This window comes from Diadema antillarum, unplaced genomic scaffold (genome assembly GCF_040938485.1).
Source record: "Diadema antillarum isolate AM-2024a unplaced genomic scaffold, OU_Dant_1.0 seq00000386_RagTag, whole genome shotgun sequence".
Classification (NCBI taxonomy): Eukaryota; Metazoa; Echinodermata; class Echinoidea; order Diadematoida; family Diadematidae; genus Diadema; species Diadema antillarum.
The window spans coordinates 13,614-32,500 of record NW_027271384.1 but is presented as its reverse complement, the minus strand read 5'-3'; the positions used below and the strand labels follow the sequence as shown (position 1 = coordinate 32,500).

General features: G+C 38.6%; 1 protein-coding gene across 1 annotated transcript in view; it reads right to left on the bottom strand.

Moving 5' to 3' along the window:
* LOC139731816 (protein mono-ADP-ribosyltransferase PARP6-like) overlaps positions 1 to 18,887 on the bottom strand; it is a gene marked incomplete at its 5' end in the record, with an annotated part of 47,612 nt that overhangs the window by 16,702 nt on the left and 12,023 nt on the right. Inside the window, 4 exons of the mRNA XM_071642692.1 lie at positions 3,537 to 3,640; positions 9,473 to 9,604; positions 11,783 to 11,898; positions 18,689 to 18,778. Coding sequence (XP_071498793.1) covers positions 3,537 to 3,640; positions 9,473 to 9,604; positions 11,783 to 11,898; positions 18,689 to 18,778 — 442 coding nt within the window. The remainder of the gene's footprint in view (positions 1 to 3,536; positions 3,641 to 9,472; positions 9,605 to 11,782; positions 11,899 to 18,688; positions 18,779 to 18,887) is intronic.

The following is an 18,887-nucleotide window of genomic DNA, read 5'->3' as shown; positions in this document are numbered from 1 at the left end:
ACATATAGGAGGTACAGACTAGCTATATTATCATGCACGCACACTCTGTTGACTGGGTGCATGAGGGGCCAGCGACATACTGCTATATGTCACAAAGATTGTATTGAGCAATGTATCGGTATTTCTACAGAGCGTCAATGTGGCAAAATATTGCACAGACCATGTCCATAAGCGGAGTCGCTATGATGAAAACAGTCGTGGTATATGTCCATGAGTGGTGTAGCTGTCATAACAGCAAATAAACAAAGTCCAAGCCTGGTAGTACCCTTTAACTTTCATATTGAAGATGGTCACACATGCCAAAAATGGAAGTTCTCGTATTTCTTCAGAGTGAGGTCTTAACGAGCAAAAAATTTCTTCCCTTTGATTCTAGATAAACCAGGGAGATCACATGACACAGTGGACACTTTCACTTTCATTGCGGTCATGAGACAATGCGTTCCCTTCAAAATATTTGTATGTGGTTTATCTACAAACAAACCTTCAATAGATTTTATCTGGAGTTTTGGTGAAGGCTCAGATTTATGTCAGATACTCTTTGTTTAGGTATTTCCCCCCCCCCCCCCCCAGCATGGTGCCCATTTGAACAAATTGAGATCCTATCCACTAGGGATGCTACCTTCCAAGTTTGGTAAAAACCCATCGTGGGGATTTTCAGGAAGAATGTGAAAATGTACAATTTAAGTCCCCATTGGAATCCTCCCCCCTCCCCCACTCCAAGGGGGCACCCCTAGATCCACCATGAACAAGCTTGAAACTGCAGTCTATATTCATTAATGAACCAACTCACAGAAGTAACTTTCATAGCTCTAATACTTTTGGTTCTACGTTGTAGAGCAGAAGATTTGTAAAGACGCCTTGATGTTAGGGAGGCATGGTGCCCATTTGAACAAATTGAGATCCTATCTCCCTAGGGATGCTACCACTTTGGTGAAAATCCATCATGGAGTTTTCAAGAAGGTGAAAATGTAAAAGTTTATGCACGATGCATGCTGGATGATGAGTGATCGCAATAGCTCACTTGAACAAAAATAACGATAAAAGTTCAAACAATAAAGAGGCTTAAGAAAGTTCTGCACCTGAAACACTTACATCTGTGGAAAAAAATTAAAGACTGTAATTGAAGAGAATATGTATATTTTTCTTTAACTTACAAAACACTAACAATGAAAACTAAGATATTGGAATCATGAGAACCAGCAGAAAACAGCAGAAAAGTGGTTTCTGGGAATATACTGTATACGCCGAATATTTCGCGAGGTTTTTATTTTCACGAATTTCGCGAGTCAGGTGCTATTCGCGAAATTAAAGACACGCAAAAATATTGACTCTGATCCCGATGTGAATGTCACGTACACGTGTACACTTCTCCGTTCAATATACAGGCCTCCACGATCGTGAATTTAACCACTCGCGAAATTGTCAGGAAGTTCCGATTCGCGAAAATTTAGACTCGTGAAATATATGGCGTATACAGTAGATGGTCATAAGTCTGTCATGACTAATAAAAAGAACAGCACTCCCTAGATAAATACCTAAAGCACAGCCATGACATGAATTGTCTAAACTTTCAGGGAACTTGAGAAGTAATGGCATCTGGTGAAAAATTTTCATCCGGAAATGCGTAAACTAACATTTCCTTCCTGGATATAAGTGGTAAGTAGTGTAGAATAAAACTGCAATTGCTGTATTTTTCTTTTGCGCCCTCACAGACACACTTTCAGAAAAGTAGAAGGGCATGGTATCGCCTTCACAGAGATGTGCCCATATAAATATCTACTTTGGTTTTTAAAACATCATATCTTTCGATTTGAACTTTTGCCTTGGGATGATGCACATCTAGCATTTTTGGTTTCGGGAATGGGTATTGAGTTCGTAAACTCTCATGCGTATCATGTGAGATATAAACAAAACCATTTTTTTGATGAGCTTCACAGACGAGGCAAAGATATGCATAGACTTAAAGGACTAGTTCATCCAAGCATAAGTGTGTGATATTAGTAGAAAACTACAGTGAAAGTTGAAGGGAAATCAGACGATCCATTCAAAATTTGTGATTTTTTAAAGATTTCAGAGCCACCATCGCTGGAAGAGGAGACTACTGCAGTTTGTGATGTGAAGTACATAGAATCATATTATATTAGCAGGAAAATAAACAGAGAATTCCACAGAATTTCAGTTTTTATGAAAATTACAAATTCCCTCAATTTGTTACTGACATATATTAAGGGAAATATTATTCCCCCTGCTGTTTGAAAGAGGCAAGTGAATTGCTCTTTTAGTATACGAGAAAAGTGAAAATATGTTGAATTTTCTTCATATTTTTTTATATCGTTCTTCATACATGACGTCACAAGCTGCAGTAATCTTCTCATCCAGTGATGGCTGCACAACAACTTTAAAAATTCATAACTTTCATATCTTTTTTATATCGTTCTTCATACATGACATCACAAGCTGTAGTCTTCTCATCCAGTGATGGCTGCACAACAACTTTAAAAATTCATAACTTTCATATCTTTTTTATATCGTTCTTCATACATGACGTCACAAGCTGTAGTAATCTTCTCCTCCAGTGATGGTTGCATGCACAACAACTTTTAAAATCCATAACATTTGAACAGACTGTCTGATTTTCCTTGAACTCTTACTGATGTGATCTATCAATACTGCTGCATTCACTCAATCCACACACACATTTGAGTGAACTAGTCCTTTAATACCAAAGTATCACACTCTGCAAAAGTATTGCAACACACAAAACTGTGCCATACTCCAGGCCACAGCCAGATCTACCAAACTCTGCTTATATTCCCCCAGTCCCACACACTACATTCTATGTGGGAAAGGTCGAGACCAGGAAGTTACCATTAGTAATTACGTGTGTTAATTATGTATGTGCGCATCTGTGTGATGCAATACGAGAAAACACCCAGCACATACCTACTACGTTGTATCTGTGTGCCATAAGTCACACTTGGCGAGTGAATAGATGTGACAAAATTTGCACTTGGCAGCCATGACATTAAAGGGGGAGTTTAACTCCCCAAAACTTAAACACAGATTCAGTGAATGAGGAAAGAAGGGTCAAACAAAATACAAAAGTTTTGGATGTCACAATAGTTGACAGTATTACAAAGATATGTCCAGCATTTTACAAAAATTAATTTTCCGGGATACAGAAAGTGCAGTTGTCTCAGCTCCTTGAGAAAGTGCAAAAAATAATATTTGGAATTCTTCAGAAAAATATCAAGGGAATGTACAGTTTCCATAAATTATGAAAATTTGCTGAATTCTCATATTGTCTTCATATCATTATGTCATTCTGACAAAACAAACTGTTGTAATTAACTCTTTAAAAAATGTCTATCTTTTGAACAGAATGTCATATTTTCATCAAATTTTCACCAGTTGTTTCACTAATCTCACTGTATTCACTAGATAAACCCACATAAACATTTTGGGAAACTTCCCCCTGAATTGAGACTGCACATGCAATCCCACATCCCAAACCACATTGACCCATGGATACAGACCTGTGAGAGATTGCCTGGTTACCCGCCAGCTTGCTGACTTGTTCGATGTCGTGGGAGAGCAGATGGTGCATCTTGGCCTGATCTTCTTCCTCCAGGAAGTACTCCTGCGGAGAAACCAGTCCAAAAAAGTGACACCTTGAAGAACTTTTGGCCATGATGCTTAGTGCACATGGTTGCATAATGCACTCGGATTCATAATGCAGAGATTGTGGGTTCAAACCTTACACAAGGCAAATGCATCAAATTTCTTTTAGTGAAGACAAACACATGCAAATGCACGCACACACACATACACACACAAGCATTGGTTTTTCTCCAAATTTTTGTTCTGTTTCAATTTCATTCATTGCTAAAACAATGCTGCACACTGGCACTGGTTCGATGGTCCAGGATCAGTCAAAATCACTGTCAGACCAGTAACTTTTTCAGGAATGAACCGGAAAAAAATTGACAAAACTGGGTACCTACTGGTCCAACAGACAGAGGTAGGGCAAGTAGAAAAAATGGGTTAGTGTGCAGTCTTGGCTAAACATTCCGCTTAAATGTTAAAATATACAAAATGACTATGAAATATACATGTACGTACACACACACATATACACTGTACACATACACACACACACACACACACACACACACACACACACACACACACACACACACACATTTTTTTCCCTTAGTAAACTGTGAATAAGGATCCCCTGACGCCATGCCCAAGATTTGAGTTTGCCGTGATTCGTTGAAGACACCTGTAAAACAGCACAGAGGTGATGGATGCCTTCGAGTGTGACAAGATGGGGAAGTGCTGGCCAAACATCCATCACGGAACGAGACATACGAACACTTGATCAGTCCTTGCAGAAAAGCGCTGCATAATTCAGAATATTTTTGACTACCAGTATTGAGAAAAAAAAAGGGTAAATGTTTATCGCACAAGTGCATCCACCAGCGAATATGAACGACAGATTACTGAAAGTGCGATTCCATTCCACGCTCACAAGTCGGTTTTGATAAATACAGTAAGATCAACTATCAGTTCACAAAATGGTAGATGTTTCGATCACAATCAACTCATAAAGCCTTCTCGATCACAGAAAACAGTTGCACTTTCACAGCAAACATAGTTTACAGTTAAAGCACACATTCTTTTTTTTTTCTCTAGCTTTGTAAACTTTCACACAACAGAAAGATACCAAGGCATACATGTATCTTTAGCACATTGTTCCTTCCAGTTTAATAATATGATATTAAAACAAGTCACATTATAGGTGACATGACATTTGCTCCTGCAACAATTGCTGCAGTCTTATTTTCTCAAAGGACTTTACAAGGTATAGGGTTACAGTTGTGATAGGGTTTTAGGTTAAAGGGATGGTATAGTATTGAGGTGAGATTTCAGCTTTTAACTTTTTGCCAGATACTTAGAAACCACTTCATGAAATGCTGAAAAGCACATATAAATCTAAGAGGAAATCAAACTTTGTTTTCATCAAATAAACTTTGAATTCCTGAACGTAGAATTATATGCTCTTTCATATTTCATAAGTGGTTTCTCATTATCTCAAAAAATCATCATCAAATAACGTTGGAAACCTCAAGCTCCATCTGAACCGAAACTGTATCATCCCTTTAAGTTTGATGCAAGAGTTAGGATTAGGGTTAGGGCTTAGTTTATGGGTAGAATTTATGTTTGGCATAGCGTGCAGTTATTTCATGGGAGAAATTGTCGCAGTCCAGCAAATGTCATGGAACCTATAAGGGGTTTCCTCTACAGCTCAATGCCAACTCAGCTTTGATAACAATGAAATCTTGCTCCAAGTTTTACTTTGGATGAGGCCAAATGTAAGAGAGGACAAAAATGTTGCTTCCTACAAAATTATACATTAATGAAATACATACAAAATAAGAAACCTACACTGATCAGTCCTAACCAATCACAATGATACAAATTATTCTAAAAACTGAAACAATTGATTGATATGGCCTCCAATTTGGATGTGTCTTAAATGTTAATTTGGATTCTGTGATTACATGAGGTTTAGTAAAATATACATTCAGTGAAAGTTTGAGGAAAATTAAAAATCTGCTAAAAATAATTGATTTTAAAGTTTGGTAAATTCCATGTTGCTGCCCCTCAAGACAGGAAGGATTTGTAATGTCACAATTTAGTTGACTAATGTATAAAAAATCTTTAAAAAGGAAATACTGTGGAATTTGTTTGGCTAGGACATCAGAAGAGCAGTAAACCTTGCTCCTTAGTAGCAAGATAAGGATATGTATAATAAACAAAGGATGATTTGTGAAATTTCCACATCCTTTCTACATATGTACACATCTTTCTACTGCTGTCACATGTAGGCCTACACCATGCACAGACCTCCAATCTTACCTTAAAGGTCCTGTTTACCTTTGGGAGCAGTGATTTGAAAAATGTTCAAGATATCACATTTGATGCATATGTGTAGGTCTGTTGTATCTCAAAACATCCTACCATGTAAAATTTTTGCAATAAAGCCTAAAATATAAGGAGATGAACTGTAGACAGTTTTGTCTGGAAACATTTTTATTATAACTGTTGTTCACATTTTGTGTATTTAACAATACTTAAAGGGACTGTACAGTACTGGTTGAGGTAAGGATTCATGTTTTGAACATTCCTAAGTGAGATAATGAAAAGCCTCTTATGAAATATGAAAGAGCATGTAATTTTAAGAAGGATTCACCGTTTATTTGATGAAAATTGGTTTTCAAATGGCTGAGATATCCAAAAAAGTGCTAATAATAAAAGGCGACATGCCCCAACTTTATTAGTTTATCTTTGTTTCACCTTATTTTTGGATATCTCAGCCATTTCAAAACCGATTTTCATCGAATAAACTTTTGATACCCCTTAGAACTGCATGCTCTTTGACATCTCATAGAATGGTTTCTGAATATCTCACAAAACGTTAAAAGCTAAATCTTCACCTCGACCAGAACTGTACACACCCTTTAACATCAATATACTGATTCAAATTTTTACAGTGATTGTTTCCATCCCTAACTCACATTTTGGAACTATTTTAAAGCACTAATGCTGGGTTTTTGTTTCTTCAGCAAATGGTAAATTATGCCTTTAATCTTAACCAAAACTTAAAGATTAGCAACTTTTGAATAGACTGTTCAACTTTGCTGCAAACTTTTGCTGAGTGTTTCACTGATCTCTGTGCTGCATTTGCTGCATCCAAAGATATATGTTTGGGGATACTTCCCCTTTGTCTTCCATGCCTGGGGCCTGTGCTGTCTGCGCCAATAATGCACATGATTTCCGGCGCACACATAGCTCCCAGAATGACTCTGTTTGCACTTCCAAATAGAAAACCACCCTACTCATGGCTTCTGATAAATGTCTTGACGTACAGGCAAGGACCTTCAACGAGATTCATCTTTAATTCATGTGCGTGGCCTTGCTCCCTTTTCGAATGTGAACGGGGTGCCTCAGGAGACGGCGCAGAGACAATGGAATAACCTCAAGGAGACAGTGATGGCAGGCAGTGACCCTAACTTTACCCAATCACGTCATCAGGCGTAGGGAAAGGGAGGAGGGCATTGAGATTCAGTAAGTCTCAATGGCGAACTCATCAGGGAAAGCAGTCATGGAAATGAGATGTACAGTATGTTGCACGGTGATGGGGGGGGGGGGGGGGGACGTCAAAGAACATTGCTACCACCAAAGGCTTTGTAATTGTATACAGGATAGTTATGTGTCCGAAGAGGCTGTCACACGACCTACAATCTTCCCACAAGGAGAATACCACCTGCCATTTGTATACTGTATGCAAAAACAAAGCTACAATTGACTTCTTCATTTCCAAAAGTTCAGTGCATATCTGCCTGCAGAATTTTTCACCTGGAAAGTCAACATGAATTTGAAAGGCATTGCATCTATTTGCAGCTTTTGTAGTAACAGAAGCAGTGACCAAGTATTGTACATGGATGCCACGGTGAATTTCAACAAGACTGACAATTCTCCCCATAGTTTGTGATAGCAATCCACAAAGCAGCAGTGACCATCACTAAAAAAGCTCTAATGCCTAAAGGGGGTGGGGTTTACATTTATGAGTGAGAGGGGATACCCTCAATTGTAGTTGTGTAAAGCCTCTAGTATAAACTCACATCTGATTTGCAATCATCATATGACCTAACCATAAACTCTCAACAACTCTCAGGCTAACAAGGGGTCTAATAGATGCCATCTGGACCAAAAGTAGGTGATGATGAGCAGTGGCCATCTTCACTACTAAAACATGTTAAAGTACAAGTAAGATCTGATATTCAATACAATTAGAAAGTAGAATCACAAAAGTGAACACTTTTTCATACACAACCTCATAGACATTTTTTTTTTTTTGAAATGTTAGGGCATACAAACACAAGCAGGTACTCTGGTGCACACAAAAACATATATGATATTTCCCCAACACAGCTGTTCAAACATTATGAAATGCAAAACATCTGATTTTTTTCATGGACAATGACAAAGGAATCCACCAGCATTCGGTTTCTCTATTTTCATGACCTTTGCTCTGACGTACCGTGAGAAAACAATAATTCTATCCTTCATGACTGAATGAGAAGTCAGTGAAGCAAGCACAGTGCTCCTACTCTCAGTAATAATGTAGTAACACATAACGTTACCACACAATTCATACAAAAGTGTATACCACCAAAGTCCTTGTGTTGTAAATAGAGCTAATTGTTCTATATTGTTGGTGCATGTCTTCCTATATTATGATGAAGCAGATCCTATTCATATGATTGGTAGAGACTGTACATGTGACCAGGTATCTATTTCTGTGTAATGGTTAATTTTGGTTATGACCGGTCAGTAGTAAATTATAATGACTGGTCATTTGCACTTTCATGTCGCGATGGTGATCTTGCGAGATTTCATTGTTTTATCTACTCACAATATTCAAAGGGTGATTCATCAAATGATAAGGATCTGTTTCATTATTTGTAAAGCAAATAATACACATCATCTCGTTTGGGCATCAGAATAATTACCCACAGCCAGTAGCTTCGAAACAGTCCGAACAGCTGAGACAAGACAGTTCCAAAGGTACATATTGTGAGGATAATTATTAATGCCCCCACTGATGTGTATCATTTTTGTATAATATCTCATCCATTAATTCCAGAGGAAAATATTATGTAGGATGGCGCATAATACAAATGATTCATCGCACCTTAAAAAATGGGTCATCCATTTTACCACTGCTAACCATTGTGAGATATCATATGAGGCAATCAACGTAGCCACATTTGTACAGGGGTTGTATAATAGTGGTGTGCATGCAACCAAGTTCAGTTTGGGAATAAGGAAAGCTTTGTATATATATATATATATATATACATATATACATAAATATACAGCACAGGTATGCCTCGCATATATATACATATATACATAATATATATATATACACACACACACACACACACACATTTATACACATTAATCTAAAGATATACTGTAATACCACTGATACCATTCTATAGTTTTGTTTGTTATCTAGTATGTTCAAAGATTAGACACACTATTGTGAGACATCCGTCCCTGCACGTGGCTTACCTTCCGAAAGTCAACAATTAAGTCCATCGTGTTTTGCTATCAAATCGCTCATCCATGATTTTATGAGATGTTTAATCAATGAAATGCCAGTAATCAAATATTGATGACCAATGTTCACACTCTATAAATGACTATTAGTCTGTGTCGTTTCTCCATCTTCTTTAACTTGACCTTTAAATTCATAATAGGATTTAAGTGAGTGTTCTATGCCAAACAAGTCCTCGAGTACTCTTCTCTTCTATATGACACCCCTCCCCCCTCCCCCTCCCCCTCCCCCCTTCCCCTCCCTCCCCCGAAGAATAGTGGACTTCATAGCACTTACAGTTGCATCCTCACTGTCGGTGTTGTAGTAATCATCATCAACATCGTCGTCATCGTCATCCACCTCATCATAATCACTGTCATTTGTGCCATCGTGTTGGATCAAGATGTTGTTTGGAATTGAAGGTATATTCTGGGGAAATGTCAATAGGTTACAAAGAGACATTTGTATTTGTAGAAATACTTCAAGTTTTCCATTGCAAGATCACTCACAATATCATTGATAGAACTGGATACAAGTTACCACACGTAATTAATATAAGTGACTGATATAAAAATAGTTTACAGGACCTCAAGATAGCTCTGTTTGTCAAATAACTTTGCTGGGAATATTCGTGACTTCTAAATACAGCAAGGGGGATCATCAAAGTCTAGCTTGGTAAAAAGGGGAACATGGGGTCTTCACGCATCAAATCCAGACAATACTGTGCATTCCTTCAACCCTCCAACTGTACATCTATGTAACCTGAGATCAAAATAGAGGGATTGCATATTGAGAGTGATGTGTAACAGATTGAAACACGACATATACGTGAGCTACACGGTACGTAACCCTCGCCCGAATGGCGATGAATTGCTAGATGATGCGACCCTCATGGGAAATTTGTCATTAAAACGGCATGCTGCTTCTTTCCCTCGCCCTCTGTATTTGGATCAGAGTAACGAGAGGAGGTCTACCAACTTTGGATGAAGGCAGCGATCCTTTGCTGCTGGAGAACCATTACAATTTCTGGGAACTGCCATGGCAACTACCATCGGTATTTTCATTATTATCCCTTTCTGATGAGGCATGCAGAATCAAAAACATCCCAAACACTGATTGTCATTCCGACTGAATGTTTGAGCTGCCCTACAATAAAAATAAAACAAATGCCAAAAAATGCCTCATCTCATCATATTTATGCAATTTCCAATGATGAATAGAATGTTAGCACTGCTAGCTTTAACACATGTTTTCATTTTTGCCTAAAAATAATGAATATTTCTGAAAAATGTCATGGCAACTGAATTAAAGTACACTTGTGCTTTATTCTCATGAAGCACTGAGAACTGAAGACATCTCATATACCGTAGATGCAGACTGTTTCATGGGGGATTTATTTTCATGAATTTCGAGAGTCAAGAAAATATTGGCAAGTTCAATGACCCCCCAAAATATCGCCCTCCAGTTTACATAAAGAACAATTTACACACATGAAACATAGGCAGGCAGCAGCTGCACACATACACTTGTACATTGTGTGCCCTGCATCCCATATGCACATTATGCTGAGTACACGCAAGCAGTATGAGATTCACAACTGTGATGAATTCAACCATCCGCATAATTGTCTCACAATTCTCAATTTGCAAAACATTATGCCCGCAAAATGTTTGGCATCCACAATGCACTCTATTATTTGACTGAATATTGAGCTGGCCCCAAAACATGTTTCCTTTCATCACGAGAATGAAATACTGATGCCAAATAGAATGTTGTGAATATATGCAAGTCACTTAAAAATTTTTTCTCTCTCTTCTACAAAGGGGGGGGGGGGGGGAGGGATGGGGGAGTGGGGCTTGCATGTTGTTTGCTTATTTGTTGAGCTTCTCTATAATGTACATGGATGAAAATACCAATCACTAAAAGGGAAAACAGAGTTTTACGGAACTTGCTTGGACAACATTTCTCAGAATGCACTTCAGGATGACATCCAGACGAAATGGAGAAGATATGGTAATGCCGACACAAAGTGTTTTGGTTTTTCAGACAGCTTCACTACCACATGTAACCTGACAAGGGCAATCTTCCCCTCTGAAGGCCAGCCTTTATGGGGGGACTTCTTAAGTCTACAATATAAAGTGCTGTACCAGAAGGATTACTCAAATCAAGTGATATTGCATAGTAAGTAGACCAGAAAAGTGTCAGAAAAGCTAGTGCGGTCAATTTGAGGTGCCCCCAAGGCCCTACAGCGCTATTTTGGCCAATTTACGGGCACTTGTTCTCGTATCTCTATTACTGTCAGTAAGATTCTGCTCAATATCAACATACTGTGTAGAGCACATTTATCAATAGTGCCACCGAATTTCATATGCTGTCATCTATGATACAGAAACAGACAGAATAAAGCGGAAGTTGGGGATGCATTTGTACAACGAGTCACAAATTTAACCCGCCTTAAACCTAACCAACAAAACTGTCTGCAAGTAGAAACCAACAATGCAAAGATTACAACTTCTATGCACTATGTAAATCATGCAGAGAAATGTAAATCTGATGAAAGGAGTTGATCTAAATCTTTTTACTCTTTGGGGCTAGCTTCACACTTACAGCTTCCATGTCGCTGGATGGACTGTCCTCGTTGAGCCAGAAGTCTGCCTCGCTGTTCTCCTTCAGAATCTTCACGTTTGGCAGCGGATTCACAAACTTTCCATTCTTCCAGTACTCTTTGAAATAGAATAAATAGGGGGGAAAAGGAATAATGGGTGAAAAGATACAATCAAAATTGTTAAGATATTCTGAAGCATAACTTTCAGATGAGTATAGGAATAAAGCACACACAGCCGTAATATCACCTGCAAGATATCTACACCAAGCCCTGTAGAAAGCACATATCTAAAACTCATGGTATCTTAATCTTTATGGTCACCCGTCCCAAATGGAAGCCCAGCTGATCCTGTATAAAGTCTATGAAGATTTCAGAATGTTATGCACAAAAAAAAAAAGAATATGAAAGATTGTTTATTCATTTCCTGACATATTTGGCTTGATTCTAAAGCATTGACGTAATGTGCGGGGAGAAACCTAAGATATCCTCAGCCATTTGGGTAAACAAAGCCACGAAAGGTGAAACATTGCGGTATTCCTTGTCTTACCAAGTAAGGCAAAACAGGGCAGAATAAGGAAGTTTAGCTGCGTCTCTCCTACAGTATCCTGAGCTTAGGCACAAAAGAGCAACATGGAGAAATAAATGATGCCCATGTGGATTGAATGGACTCAGGAGAGACATCTATAAACGTCACCACAGTGTGACGGCACAAAATAATTTCCATTGTAATCATGCTTTTCACACTTGAGCTTTGTTGCGCTATCTTGTATCATGGTACCTTTCTGCAACCTTTTTTTTCTCTCTTTTTTTTTCACAGGGAAGTGGTTTGTCGAAGGGGTTTTGTGAGTTTTTTGTTTTGTTTTGTTTTGTTTTGTTTTTTGTTTTGGGGTGTTTTTTTTAAGGGGGTGGGAAGGATTCTTAGGGTTCTCTCATAATTTGAATATAGAACCTATGTTGCATCTTCATATTCTATGTACATTGTACATGGTATTAAAGGGTAGTCTGAGGAAGCCTCAACTTACAAGGCTAGCTTTATGGCAGCAACATCACTGTAAACTATATATACATCACAACCATTTGTTTTCTTTTAATAACCCGTTGAGGACGGTTTGATTTTGCTACAACACACAAACGCTTGCCCGAGTATACTCGGGCCTCGTCCTCAACGGGTTCAATCATCATTATATTAAGAACTAATCTGTTTACAAGTATATCACTGTATGAATGGCACTTACAATAGTTGTACTTTTGGTATTCAAATTTGGATAGAAACTAAGCATAAATGAAATCAGAGTATTGCACTATCGTAAATGATGTCCTCGCAAAATGTATTTATAAGGTTTGTTTATTTTGTAGTTTTTTTACTTCTATCCATTTATGATTCTTTTTTCATTTGACTGGCTGGTCATATACTCAGGAAAATTCAAATTTGGATAGAAACTAAGCATAAATGAAATCAGAGTATGGCACTATAGTAAATGGTGTCATCGCAAAATGTAAAAGGTCTGTTTGTTTTGTTGTTTTTTTTACTTCTATCCATTTATTTTGACTGGCTGGTCATATATCTAGTACTCAGGAAAATTACACAAGTTTACAATATGGATATTACAAAAGAACAATGAGTGAGCGTTGCCAATAGATATATCTACGGAACACAAAGAGCCTTTGAACGGGTTTGGAACATTATTTCCTGGAGAGTGTTTCAACTATTTCTATCCAAGAGGCTTGAAAAAAAAAGATGAAGGAAGTATTGTCATTTCCAATGTTAAGGGCTGTAGAACTACACACTTTCATGTAGAGATCACGGCCTAAGGGGGGTGGGGAGGGGGGGGGGGGGCAAATGACACTCATGCCGCTGAGCGAGTTGCTCACCGTCAAACTTCCTCCTGTTTGCGCAGATGCCTGCACAAACAGAAACTAGATAGCTCCCTGTGATAGCCAGAACACCGTAACACATGGACTGCGTAACTTGTTTCAGCTTTTTCTTCAAAGAGTTGGTAACGTTTCGCAAGCCCCACTCACACTCACATGACAAAATCACTCCAGTAAAAAATGACCTAGTAAAAGTCATTCTACCACTATCCTTTTGTTATACAATGTACATGTCAAAGTTTAACTCCAAACAGTGTTTAAAGGGACTGTACCGTACTGGTTGAGGTGAGGATTCAGGTTTATAACATTCCTAAGTGAGATAATGAGAAAACTCTAATGAAATATGAAAGAGCATGTAGAGGTTCAACGTTTATTTGATGAAAATTGGTTTTCAAATGGCTGAGATATCAACAACAAAAAAGTGATGATAATAATAAAAGGTGACAGGCCACACCTTTATTAGGATCTCTTTGTTTCACCTTGTTTTTTGATATCTCAGCCATTTCAAAACCGATTTCCTTCAAATAAACTTTTGATTCCCTTTAGAATTGCATGCTCTTTGACATCTCATAGAGTGGTTTCTGAATATCTCGCAAAACGTTAAAAGCTAAATCCTCACCTCAACCACAACTGTACAGTCTCTTTAAGGTGAATTTGAATAATTTGGGTGATATCAGACAGACAAAATGGTCCCTGTTCAAAACAAAATCAGACAAAAATTAAAAAGTCATGGAATGGAATTCTATACAATGTATTCTGACATTTCACCAAAAGTAATACTGGTCATGATCACATCTACATGTATACAAATTAGCTGAGGTGATGATGTTATTGACTCACAACTATTTCATTGGTTTGTGCACACAGAAACATATTTATAATCATATTTAACATCATGTTTAGAGGAGAATATTAATTTAGCACAATTCCTTGCCCCTACAAACCCATATTTTTGCAACACATGCACACCCCACAAAACACCCCCCCCCCAAAAAAAAAAAAGATAATAAATTGATGCAAAAAAAAAAAGACCCATCAGGACCTCATGTCAAATATTTAAAGGAAATTTGGCAAAGATTTGTGCGGAGGTCAGGAGGAGGTCATGATAATAATGTGCGGAGATGCCAAGTTTCTCAACTGGCTGAGAGTAAGAAACTACAATTTAGCGAAGCAACCCAAGGGGGTTGGAGCAGATTCCCCTCCCCCCCCCCCCCCCCATGGAGCTTTATCATTTTTCAATCAGAATTAATGTGCAATTTGGCACACACTCGTGTATATTAAAAACATTGAAATACAAGTTTACTTACATAATTCTCATCTATTCCTCATGGAAAATGGTCCTGCAAAGTGCAAAACATCATTTTGAGTACCGATATTTTTGCCCAAATTTTTGGTCAAATGTAAATGAGTCTGAAATATATCTATGACTGACAGGACTTCAGATGGGAGAACTTTTAGAGACTCTTTGGATTATTCATTTAGAAATGGAAAATAGGTGTAAGATACAGCCATGTAGGTATCCTCTAGCCAACAAAAAGAATAAGGAAAAAGTTTGAAGACCTCACTCAGTTCAGCACATAAGCACGCTTCACGTCCAATGTTTATCACTGATATACTTGCCGCGTTTTCTTTTTTTTCTTTCTGGTAATGCACTTGTCAATGTAATGACTCACCCCACTACCCCCGGACATGGGTGCGTCATTTCCTCATTTGGTCCGTCAAATTTGTGACCCAGGTGTGCGTCATTTTACCAGCTATGTCCGTCAAATTTTTGACCGAGAGGTGCGTCAAAATCCCATCATTGTCGTCAAATTTTTGACCGAGGGGTGCGTCATGGTACGTCACTTGGCTATGGAAAATAACACGCATTATTCTGAACCAAGGGGTGCGTCATGGTATGCACTTTGCTATGGAAAACTGCACGCATTTTTGCACGCTACCAGTACCGGATACACGTACGTACCGCGAGTGAATTTACGGTGAGCGCGCGCTTTCCCGCGGCAAGTGAAAATCAAAGTCGGGAAGCGTTTTGGAGTAGGCCTAAGAGGGAAAAATGCTTGCCCGAATCTGGCAAGCAAATGATTTAAAAGCCACCCTTTCTCCTCACATTTTCTTTCCAACAGACTCATGAAATCACGCATACTCAATCTCAAGCCAGACGGACTGTTTAGCTATATAACGATTTCAACCTCACAGTACTAAATAGAGATCGTATACGGAATTCCGTATACGATCTTTGGTATACAGTACCGTTGCGTGGTGCGTACTGCGCGTACCTGCAGTATATAGTAGCAGGCAAGTCGAGTGTTAGTGGTGCGCGACCATAGAGATGTATACTAATATCTCTATGTGCGCGACTCGCTCGCTAACGCTGTCATGGCTGTGCAATTCGCAAGGGAGCAGCGTGCTCGTTATTCCTCATCGAACGTACATCGTCCATGTGTTGCATTAAACCGGACTAGAAATGGCCGCGCACATACAGCGCATCTGCAGACAAGTCATGGCCAGGTGACTATGGATTGCATGCACATACATTCGGAATATCGTAGCAGCAGAGTGATGTACGGTGAATGATGGTACGGAGCTTACAGGGCCAGGGTAAGGGAAACTTGTCGAAACTTTGACAAATTGTGTTTACGAACCGAAAGAAAATGAAATTGCGTGAATAAAGCGTATGCAAAAATCCTTTCAGTATTTACGGGGTGCGTCAAATGTACCGAGGATGTCCGTCAAGAGAGTGACCTAGGTGTTCGTCAAAAACCCCGTGTTGTCCGTCAAAAAAGTGACTGTGGTGTTCGTCAAAAACCCCGTGTGGTCCGTCAAAAAGTGACTGTGGGGGTGCGTCAAAAACCCCGTGTGGTCAGTCAAAAAATGACCAAGACGCACCCATGTCCGGGGGTAGTGGGGTGCGTCATTACATTGACAAGTGCATAAGCGTGAGAAAATGATTGCTGGGCGAGTCAGCATGAGATGGGTTGCTTGGGAGCGAGACTCACACCACAGACATAAGAACATGGTAGGTCTGCATTTGTATGTATGTCAGTAATAGGTCATGATATCATCCTGTCATCTAATCTATGTGTATGTGTTGGTGGTTACAACCAGTATCACTATGCAGTGAAAGATGCGATACTGTTATACAATTTCTCAGTTCTATGCCCTCTGTCCCATTATTGAATATGGCATGGGACTATGTGCTCTAAAGGTTGAACGCTATCTGTACAATATCTCCTTCCCTTCCATGGTAATTTACTGGAGGGACAGAATCGGTTGTGATTTGACAATGAAAATGATCTCCACAGGACAACGTGTGGAAGAAAACTGTAACAAAGCAGTCATATGCTTCCTGGTAGAACACTGTCTGTGAGCCAGAGTTCCAGTTATTGCCCTGAAGGTTGATGAAACAAAGATTTCAGGTCTTTTTTTTCTTCTTCTTCTTTTCTGAGAGTGGGTGGGGCCTGGCCAGTGTCAATGTGCCCATGACCTCCACACTACACTATTGAGTTCCTGGTCTGGAGATTATCACAAATAAAGGGACATCCCCTTTAAATGTTCTCACACCTCTTGAATACAACACGTACTGCTATGTAAACTTGACCTAGAAGTACATTGTACACAGATTGAGAATCTAGATCTAAAAGTGTATTTCTTCTGACTGTGGAGCAAAAAGGGACGACTGTCTCCATAACGGAGAAAATGTGTGTGGTTTCTGATGACACCAAAATCAAACACTTTTGCTGCCAGGAGTATGACCAGTTACTCAAATATTATATGATATATCATCGACTGGAGTGCAGGTTCCAAACGATGCTTGATATACTGCAAGTTTGGCTCCATAGACCCTCATTGCTGAACTTACAACAACACCCCCCCCCCCCTTTAGTATTGCATGATATTATGCGCCATTACACACTATCAGAATTAAAGTCAACAAATGTGGGGTTGGGGTTAAAGTCGAAGAACAAAATGCATACTTGGCTAAAGACATATAATTTCAGACACCACATCCTGAAGGGCACAGTAATATCCCACTTGTAGTACACTGTATTACCAGGCTTGTCAGAGTAAAAAAGAGGTATATAATACATACATATAACAAAGAGTCAAGCAGCAGAGTTCTGCATTCTCTCATTTTCTCAATGAAATGATGCAGGGAAGGTATTTTATCCTCCAAATAGAAGGGCAATGGCTATTTCCATGGTAGTTGTTACTTTAGGTGCCATATATTTCACAAGTGTGGTATTTTTTAAATCAGGTCCCGACTTATTTTGCAAGTGATTGAGAACTACACTAACAATATGAGAATTTAGAATTAGAATCAAACATACTGATTTCAAACCTTCCACACGAAGTACATTGAATATAACGAATACAATCCATGTTTATACAGTGTATGTGGTGCATCACCACAGTACCCATATAAAGTCATAGATAAAAGGAAGAAAAATGTGTGGAAAGTCGATTTTGGCAAAATAATTTTTTCCAGTTTTCTGACTTTCAATGATGTGTTTTGTTTTGTTTTGTTTTGCTTCATTTTTTCTTGCAATGAAATAGAGCAAATTATATATCGATTCAAAGCTTCACGTTTTTAGCATCTTGCAGTTTCATATCTGCTAAAAACCAAAATATGATTTTTCCTACATTACATGGATTCCTTTGTGATGTACAGTGCACTCCCATTATACTGAACACGGTTATAACGAAATTCTGGTTACAACGAAATAAGAATTCAGGCCACAACATTATCCTCTCTCTGTTTTTTATTGTTTTTCATTGGGTGTTTTTTTTTTTTTGGTTATAATGAAATTTCGAGATAACAACAGAAAATTGCCTGTCCCAAGGAATTTGTTATGACGGGAATTTACTGTATCACATAATGTTGTACGGAGGCAATATTCTGGGGTGAGCATTGACCATTTTGGTAACATCAGTCAACTTGAAAAAATCTGAAAAAGAACAAAAATAAACCACTCTGACACATACATTGTATGGCATATACTATACAGTATTTTCTTCCTATTTTTTCTGCTGCTTACTTGGTGATATGGTGTTGAAGAAGGTCGGTATCCGTTCATGAATGAGCAAGGGCTGGTCAGGGCAGTGCGAGTAGGTCAGTACAGTGTTATCTGCAAGTGGTAGGAAAGTGAAAACAAAACATTCATCTTTCTTCTGAAGTCAAGATTTGCATGAACCTAACAACAAAATGTTCAATCTAGGTATTAAATTCCCATGCCA